This window comes from Diplotaxodon limnothrissa, linkage group LG3 (assembly GCF_057381915.1).
Source record: "Diplotaxodon limnothrissa isolate DT_005_m linkage group LG3, D_limnothrissa_male_GT1.1, whole genome shotgun sequence".
NCBI lineage: Eukaryota > Metazoa > Chordata > Actinopteri > Cichliformes > Cichlidae > Diplotaxodon > Diplotaxodon limnothrissa.
In genome coordinates this window covers 58,702,628-58,712,218 of record NC_140598.1, presented here as the reverse complement: position 1 = coordinate 58,712,218, position 9,591 = coordinate 58,702,628, and the positions used below count along the sequence as shown (strand labels likewise).

At 42.7% G+C, this 9,591-nt stretch overlaps 1 protein-coding gene across 1 annotated transcript in view; it reads left to right on the top strand.

Annotated features, from left to right (window-relative positions):
* The first annotated feature begins 5,315 nt into the window (after positions 1–5,315).
* The window catches only part of LOC146636677 (ADAMTS-like protein 1), a 107,437-nt gene continuing 103,161 nt past the window's right edge, over positions 5,316–9,591 (top strand). Inside the window, exon 1 of the mRNA XM_085349648.1 lies at positions 5,316–5,588. Within this exon, the coding sequence (XP_085205774.1) occupies positions 5,532–5,588 (57 nt within the window). The 5' untranslated portion in view covers positions 5,316–5,531. The remainder of the gene's footprint in view (positions 5,589–9,591) is intronic.

Here is a 9,591-nt window from a genome sequence, read left to right as displayed (position 1 = left end):
CCCCCACGTTTCCCTTTTAGGCAAATTTGCCAAGCGCGTATTAGAGATGTGGTACAATTTGTTCTTTACTCTATAGATGAAAGTCTTTTAATGCTGCACAAACAGAACAATGTGCTTTGAATGGTATTAGGGCAGGTTAGAGACTTATTCAAAAGGCTTTAACCTGTAGGGTAAGTTTATAAATTAATCCTAGAAGGAAACAGACTTTTGATGTAATTTGCTTTTGTGCCTACATTAAAGTAAATTCCTTAAATGTCAAATGATTTGAATTATGTTATAACCTTACAGCATTGTCATTATTTCCAAGCTGAATGGAGGGGTTTGGTTTCTCTTGGTGGCGCTCCACAGCAGTAAGACGGCCCAACAACAAGGTCAGTATACATTTCATCTCTGAGATCTAATCTTTCTTTTTTTCTGTACTTGATATGTCCCCCGTGTTTATAATGACAGACTCCATCCTCCTCATCACTGAGGATCTTGATAGTGCACGCATTTCTGGAGGCATGTTCTGCATCCTTCATGTTCTGGAGGCCTTATATTTACTCTTAGCTCTAAGGTGTCTTATTGGATTCATGTCAGACAACGTAACTGGCCAAATTCATAGTTTTCAAGATTTTTTCGTCTTCAGAAGCTCTCTCTGATTTTGGCAGGGTGTCGTTGCCATGCTAGAATATTCTGCTATTCTGGGGGATTATTGGAGTCACCGTGCCAGCCAGTGTTTCTTTATATTTGAGGTATCCATGTTACCATCAAAAGTCTTCATATTTGTCAGTATTTTTTCACCTTCAGTGAAGTTTAAGCTGGCACTTTTGTGCTGAATGCAAAGGAAGGTTTCTTGGCTTGGACTCTGTGCACAGAGGATGACGTAGCGCAGTGTCACACAAACTCTAATTCCCATTGATATCTCATGTGCCAAGTCGAAAGGCACAGCCCCGTCTGCTTTTCGAAGCTAATATGGTGGAGTAGTGCACTGCAGTGGCCATGGCAGAGGATAGTTACTGCAGCGCTGATAAGAGGTAGACTGGCTGTCTACACAACATAATTACTGCTGCAACTGTGTTTCAACTGCGTTTTGGCTGCTCACCGATCTCACGTCTCTGAAAGCTCTCAATCTGATTTTTCAGTTCCTCTGTCTGTTCTGAACTTTTCTATATTTCATGATGTAAAGTTACTAATGTAGCCCGTAGCTCCAACTTTGAGGACGCTCTAGTGTTTACAGGTACTTTTATAACCATATTCATGCCATGTATACTAACTGGAAGTCATAGTTTTACCCCATTTTATTCATTGATGAATGTTTTTAAACTTTGATTGTTTAATTTTTTTTAAAGGTGAAAAACTGCAATGTGTGGTTTATAATTACAAATTAAAATGATATGGGTATGATGAAATAGTTAGTGGTATTCTTGCACTGTTTATATATATAAAAGTATGTGCCCTGTGTCTAACCCAACAATAGCAAGGATAACACCCAACAACCAAGACTTAAATAAGTGTTTTAAACAACAGATTCATGGGTGTAAAATGGATAGATGAACAGAGAAAGCTGTTGCCAGGCAGAGGCTTTCTAAAAGCAGCATGAGTAAAATCAGTGCCTGGGTTTTAGAGCGCTAAAACGAGGCAAATCATCACAAAGACAAAAGAGAAGGTGAAAATATGCTTTTCCACTTATTTTCCCATTCCCCATAGATATTTCATCCTCTTTGCCCTAAATAACACAATTCATATCTCCTGCCAGCATCGGGGCTGTAGCAGATTTACTGTAACAATAGACTCATCTACACCAGAAATGTCGTTTTCTGCTGCCCTGTCTCTTTTCTAATAGCTGCTTGATTGTGTTTGCTGAGCTGTAATATCCATGGAAAATCTGATGAGGACATATCAGATACTGTATCACAGGTTACTGCTTTCATCAGAAAACTGGATATTCTGGATGTATGCAGTATGGTGCCCTAATCTTATTGTACGCCAGCCAACGTTATTCATCACTAAGCTGTTCAAGCAAATTTTTTGACTATTCATGAAGCATCATATTTAGCTTCGGCCATAAGCCAAGACTTGTATGTAGTTAGATACTTCCTTAAAGAGAAAGAGAGAGGAAAACAACAACAACACCCTCAGTTTCTCAGGCAGGCTGACTGATCACTGGCTGCAGCGCAAAGAGGGTTTTGCCCACTGTCAACATTTCTGACTGGTTGTTTGTGGCATGATGCCCTCAGACAGCATGCAGTGGACACAACATGCCCGATGGAAGTCAACGCCTGCAGTCTGAAACAGATCTTTGCTGACAGACAGACGGACAGACAGACAGGTTACTTTACCCTTAGCGGGCCCGGCATTCCCGGGACGCTGAGGCCCAGCAGTGGCAACGGCTTTCGTTTCCTTTGGAGTCTCAAGCATGAGCACACACACGTACAAACACACACGGACCGATAGCGTGCCAAATTCCACGGAGCCATAAAGGCAATCAGGATTGATGAGACAACCAAGTGGCGTTAAACTGCGTGCAGAGGGGGGTTTGGAAACCAGGAGCCACAAAACACGAGTTTATGTGCTCTGTGATGCAGAAGTTTGACATTTTGGGAAGTTCTTAGGTGGAGTCCGCTCTTATCTTGTCTAGTAAGTAATAATCATAGTCACAGGCTACTTAAAAAAGGTTTTACCACTTTAGGAGACAGCCTTGCTACCAGCTTAAAGCCGCTAAATTTACTATATGATGCCTCCTGTAAATAGCAAAAAGGTGTCGGCTGTCTTGTCTAATCCCCCTCCTTGAAGATCAGTAAAACATATACTATACTTCCAAAACATGACTGCTTTGGTGGAAAAATAAAAAGATTTAAAAATCTGCTTGCTACCTCTTTAACGCAAAATCTGGTGTCCTGTGAAGGGCATATTCTTTCCATGGTATCTGGCAAATTCTCTCCCCTCTCTTTGAACACTTATGAAACGCAGCTCTTTGACTCTCCAGCCAAATATCACTGACCTAAAGCTTGGAGTCAGCTAAAGTGAGACAACCGGGTTAGTCATATGCTGAGTGCTGACCTTCTCTGAGTGTGTTTAGCCAGGAAAACCCCACACATACATGTACTGTACATACTGTGGCCCCATTTTCTGCTCGTAAAGTCATGCCGGTTGCGTGTTCATGGAACGTAATAGGTGCTTCTAAAAATGCCCAGAAGCAAGAAAAAAAAGTGTCACTGAGCATTCAGGGCATCGTTGCATTCAAACAAAAGATCCCAGCTAAATGACTGTGATTAGCTGCTGCTTTGGCCTCTTATTTGTCTTCCCACACAGAGAAGTCCTGTAAGATCTGTTGAGCAAACAACTTGCAGATTCCTTTTTGAAGCATGTACAGCCTCTAAAAATACATTTGCGCCCCAAGGCAGTGATTTTGCAACTCTGCTGATGGGAGCTTTGAGCAAGGGATCCCGGTGAATGTGTCCATCAATGAGAGTAACATGAGGACGTAGCTTAGCCATGCACCGCCAGTCACAGTGAATGTAAACTATTCATGTCTCCGAGCATTATCTGCCACTTGGTCTGACTTTGTGGGGTGTCTGTGCTGCTCTTCGGGTACCAGGAGGGGTGGTCAGAGTTCATCGGGACGCCCTGGAGTCTTTCCTCTTTGTAAGACATGAGCAGGTAGGATTACAGTTTCAAGCAGCTATTAAGGATGATCATTTAACCCCGAGCTGGAGAAGGAAATGATTTCAACTCTCACCACAGTCTTCAGGTAAAAACCTCCCCCCACCCCTTCTCTCATTCTCCTTTGGAAGTAAACATTTACATTCTTGTGCTCGGTGTTTTAATAGAGATTAAGCTGAATTTAAGCCTGCGTGTCAGGCAGCAATTCAGGTAGCTCATACCATACATACCTGTGCTATTTTTTGCCTCTGGGGGCATTTCTTTAAAGCTCGGCTGAGGACAGATGACATTTTCTAGGAACGTTGTTATTACGGTGGCCCTGGACATCTTCAAAAGCGACAAGCGAGCCTTAATGCCCCACCACTGCGGGCTAGGCTTCAAAGGACGAGAGTGTCTCTCATTTTAATGAAGGTACGGGATCAAACGGAAGAGGAGTTGCCAGCCCGAGCCATCAATTATAAAACAAAATTCCTTCTTTGTTGAAGTGGAACACGTTGCGGCTCTTTTCTGAGTCAGTAAGAAAAAAAAGACTAAAAAAAATTTAAAATGAGGTCAAAATGCCCTCCACAGTGATTTAGCTGTTCGCCTGGTCCAACTTGAATTGTATCTGTTTGGGTTAATATCCGACCCCAGGTTGGACACACATTAAGAAAGTATGTGATGTTCATGTCCAAGGATACAACAGACCAATATCAAATTCCACAAAAAATATGACCCACTTAATATGATTCATTAAAGCAATGACATGGGTCTCATCAGGCTAAACCAGAAACAACCTCAGATTTCAATCATATGCCAGCAAAGGCCAGGGCTATGAACGTCTCATTCCATCTGGTTGATCTCAGTTCTTAAGCAGTGGGAGCCTGATTTAGATAAAACTCTTCCTGACCTTAAATGGCACATGGTTGGCAGCATGGGATGCCTAACTTGAAAGGCTAATGCATTTCATACTAAAGCTGTGATAAAGGAGGCACAATCCCTAACCGGCGCACAGCCGACAGCACAAGACGTTCCAGCTTGAGCCTGTGGATCTGTGGGGTTTAAGAAAGAGGAGTGGACCTCTGTTGTGCTCTTCTACCTTCAGGATGAGTCATTTCTTTGAATAATTAAAAAGCAGCAAACATTCCAACCCCTCATGTAACAAACGAGCTGTTAGTGCTCTGCTACAATGAAGCAACCATGTGTCTAAAAAGTCTTTGTGGGTTTGAAGTTGTCCCTGAACTGAGGTCAACCTTTCCAAAACCCGTGACTGGATATGAACACGGCCTTGAAATTAGGATTAACGTTGAAAAGAAGCTGGAGTTAAAGTTTTCAGCATGAAGGTTGAGTCCCCTGTTGAATGACTGTGCGCATGATCTATTTAGTTATTGGTTTAAGTTTCAATACAAGCACTTCTGAGTACAGGTAAACAGTGAGGGGGGAAACAGCTTAGTACAAGTGATCTAATGCAAGTCATCCATTCGGTGAAAGTCAGCCATAACGCACAGCCATAAAAGCATCACTTCAGCTTTGCACGCGTCTTGCGCTGAGCTGCACATCGGCGCGTAACGACCCGGGAGTGTGTTTCTTTAAGAATGTAAGGTGGGTGAGACCCTTTTCCTGACGCACGCCTGGTATGCAAACATAAATTTAGCAGCAACGTGTTTGCCGGGGGAACAAAATATCTGGAAGCGACCGTGGACTGTCATGCTGTCTCCGTCCGCTCTTGGCTGACTTTTACCTTTTTTCCTCTCTCGCTCTCCTGGAAACTGGAGCCGGAGCGCAGCGCGGAGAGACGAGCGGACCTCTTTCTCCCCGAGTGACTGGGGCAGGCTGGGACATAGAGCGGGCGATCAGAGCCGTCTATCAACGCTTTGAAATTACTTAAGAGTTTGTTTGCGTCCGTGATGAGTGGGAGCTGTTTGTGGACGACTAGCCTGGTTCTCCTCGCTGTCTGTGCGAAGGTAAGCCGCGGTGGCGTCTTCACGCGAACAACTTATGGATCCTGTCATTTAACATGAGGGGAGAAGGCGCACCGCTCCGGTTTCAGCGCATTTAAGTCAATTTATTGGGAAGGAAATCAGACACCTGTTGCTTTCAGTTTGGCTTGCCCTCTGTTTCTAAAGGAAAAGTCAGCCTATGTAGAAACATCAGTGACCTGTCGTTTCAAATTTATTACAAGAGTGCTCTGAGGTACAGATTCATACATGGCTCATAGCTGGTGCCCATGCCTGTCAGTACTTTGCCCCCCCACCAGAAGCCAAAACTATTCATCATCTGGTGATGCTGTTTGTCTAAAGCAGCTATTGTTTGCAAGAAATGAGGCCGCTGATTGATGGGTGTAGAATATAATAAAATACACTCCACCAGGAAGTTAGAAATTAAGAAAAAGATTGATGGTGAACAAATATATCTGCTGTTTTGGAAAAAAAAAAATCAATGTCCAACAATCACTACTAACATATTCGTCACATGTACATGTATTCATACAGTCCCTTTATATGTATGCATCAGTCTTGTGAGGCAGGATTGTGTAAAAGCTGATTCTTTCTGCACAGCGGGGAGTTTTAACCTGGTGCACAAAGCAGTTGTTTGGTGTGCAGACAGATTTTTAGGGGGGGGGGGGGGGGGGGGGGGGGCTGTCAGCGTGTGTAAATGACCACAACAGGTGCTAATAGCACTTCAAGGTGATTTCCTGCTGAGTATGTCCACATTGTAATCAGTGACTTTCAAGCAACGAAGGAGAGCTCGGGACTTTGCAGGTCTGCAGACCTAACTGTGAGGCTACAGAGGGTTTATCCTCTGATAAATTATCCCTGTTAGATATTAACTGATTCAAATATGTTGGAATCAGCACAAACTCATACGTCAAACAGGAATGACTCTGTAATGAATGTTACTTACAACTGATTGCTTTCAGCTCGATGACCTGCCGATGGTAACGCCCAAAAAATGTCTTGGATGATGCTCACACTGACTTCTGTGTTGCAAGTGTTTGTGGTTTGATTATTTTGTGTCTCCATCACAAAACCAGACTGAAAAATGACTCAAGAGATTATTTTGCTCAAGTGGTCAGCAGATGACAAATCTTTCCATCTGCTCTAGGCCCGAGCAAGTCTGCACCGGACTCTTCAATACATGTTTAATGCAAAGCTGGTTATATGATTCTGATGAACTAATAGTGCCATATTAAAATAATGAAACTAGAAAAGAAAAAAACATCCCCTTTTTATCCTACACTGTTAACACACACCGCACAGTGACGCAGTGCCTTGCTTTGCGGGGCCAGAGGTCAACAAGTGCCTCCTCCAAGGGTCCCTGTTTTGCAGTGGCATTTTCTTTTCATGTGTGCTCGTGGGTCAAAGTTTCTGCATTACAATTTGGCAAAGGAATGAGACCGTGTTTGTGTGCTTGGCTGCTGAAAGTTGTGCGGGTGCAATTTGTGTGTGTGTGGGCCAAATGGCCTGTGGCTCCAACCCTAAATGGAATAGACCTTCCTTTGTGGGTGACATAATGACATACCTCGAGCATTTCTTGGAGGGTCTTGTTGCTTTCACTCATTTCCCCTGATTTGTGCAGAAAAGTGGAACCTTCCAGAAACACTTTTCCTGGATGGGGAATTAAACGACGGTGCGTGCATGAGGCTGTGCCCTTAAAAGACACCCTGGCATCTCTGAATGTTAGTGCCTGTAACCTGGCAGGGATATGGAGCAGAGCAAATCCTTCTCGTACGCTTTCATTTTTGTTCATTTTGGCTCTTTGTCTTTCCGCTTTGAACTCCTTAGTAGTCACTTTTGAAACACAGGGCACACGCTGACACAGATCTGTGGATTCTCAGTTCTGTTTTATCTATCTATCTATCTATCTATCTATCTATCTATCTATCTATCTATCTATCTATCTATCTATCTATCTATCTATCTATCTATCTATCTATCTATCTAAGTTATAGATGTTGCTGGGATCACTCTCCCATTCACAGGGAATATTAGCAGCACTTTAAAAAAAATCTGCTTTCTTCAAACACAAAATGAAGTGATTTTTTTTTTTCTAAATAAAGATGCAAATAAAACACAGAAACACAAAGAGCCTGTTACTGTGACAGCTCTATTGAACTGGTGAGTTTATGTGGAGTATGGCTTGTAAGAATTGATGGATATAAATCAGACTTCAGAGTGTTGGGGCTGCCACACTCACTTCACCACATGCCTTTCCTCTAATTGCTAAGCTGGAATTCAGAAGGAAATTAGCCACAAAAGCAACCGATTTTGATGTTTACTCAAGGAAATGGTCCCTCTCAGAGTCCTAATGCAGGGAGCAGAGTGCGTTGAAGTCCTCAGGATTGGGAAGCTTTGGGGCCTAATGGCAGGATTAAGTGGGGTCACGACGTGCAAACGGTCCCAAGTGAGCGTCCGTCAACAACAACATCGCTTGTTCTCTGAAATACGCTCCTCAGCTCGATCGCTTGATCATAAAGACCCCAAACTATGCAATTAGCTTTCATGAATACCTTTGTTGTGGACGCAAGTGGAATGGGAAGTGAATTAATTTCGAGAGGGATTGGGCCCTCTTGAGGAGTAAAGGAAAAAGCTTCAGAGAACATCTGGCCAGTGATGGATGGATAGAGCAAGTTTTTGGAGTGCGTTAACAAGACCAAGTGTTTTCAGTTACACTGCAAAAGCCCTCATACTCATCTCATTGTTCCCATCTGGGCTTAATCTGTGGAGTGGGACTGAGGATTGTTTAGTGTGTGTGGGTGTGCGTGTGTGTGTGTGCGCGCGCGCGTGTGTGAGCACACAGTTTCTTACAGTCCAAGGGCAAAATTCACTGGTACTCATGTTTGTATAAATTGCCAAGATACCCACAAAATGTTTCACTTTTCATGCAGCGCTATTAGTGTTCCTGGCATGGTAGCAGTGTTTCCTGTGTGTCCTACTCAGGTGTGCCAGCATGCAGCTCTTCCAGTTCTGGAAATCCAGAGAACAGACTTGCATCCCTATAAAGCCAGGCCAAAAGGAAGTAGCTTCAGAGTTTTCTCAGTGGGCCAATGAAGGAAAAGTTCTGCAGAACAGAAAAGGAGATGGCAGCTCCTGCTGGCTGTTGAATCCCTAAGAAAGCTCCTTTTCAACAGTATTTGGATAACTAAGCTTTAGTAAAGCTTATATCTCCAACATGAAATTTTTCTTTTGCCTCTTTCTGAAAATGGCAGGTTATTTTGTACTGAATGAGAATACTCTTGGAGTAAGAAAAGTTTTTGAAAAAGCTCACAATCAGAGATTTTACAAACTTGGCATGGACATAGACTGTATATAAACAAGGGACAGAGTCTCCAGATCTGACAAGGTAGTATACAAATAGCAGGGGCGGGAAGTCAGTCTATGAGAAAATGACGACGCTGTTAGTTTATGGTTTCAATTTTAGGGTCTAGTCATATTTTTTACAACATGATTCAGTGGGGTATAGTTCAGGATGCTGCTATTGACAAGTGACTACTGTGTAGGTGTCATATAAACATCTGACTTGGGATCTGGCTACAAAAAAATGAATCTGGCAAAAATCAGAATACTCAAGATGAGGCTTCAAGATGAAAACCAATGTGTGACATCACTGGCACGAGTAAAAATCCGAAATTAGGTTCTGAGAGGAATTTTATCAAAGACAACTTTTATTGTTCCTTGCAATCCAAGTCATGAATGGAAAGTAAACAAAATCTGACTTTAATTTCTATTCAGAGGAATATTTGGAAATTCATGGAAACTGTCTAAGGTTGTCCGAAAAAGCATAATAGAGACCTCAAAGTTTCGTGGAGAACTGAATATTTCGACTGGGGCATTCATGCTCTGTTTAAAGTATCTGTGGGAGTGCCTACCATAAAAAAAAAAAATACTAATTTCAGTATTAATTTAGAAAGCATTAACATGGAATTGGTCAAAGCTTTGATGCATTCAGGTCAGCTTAAGAAATCTC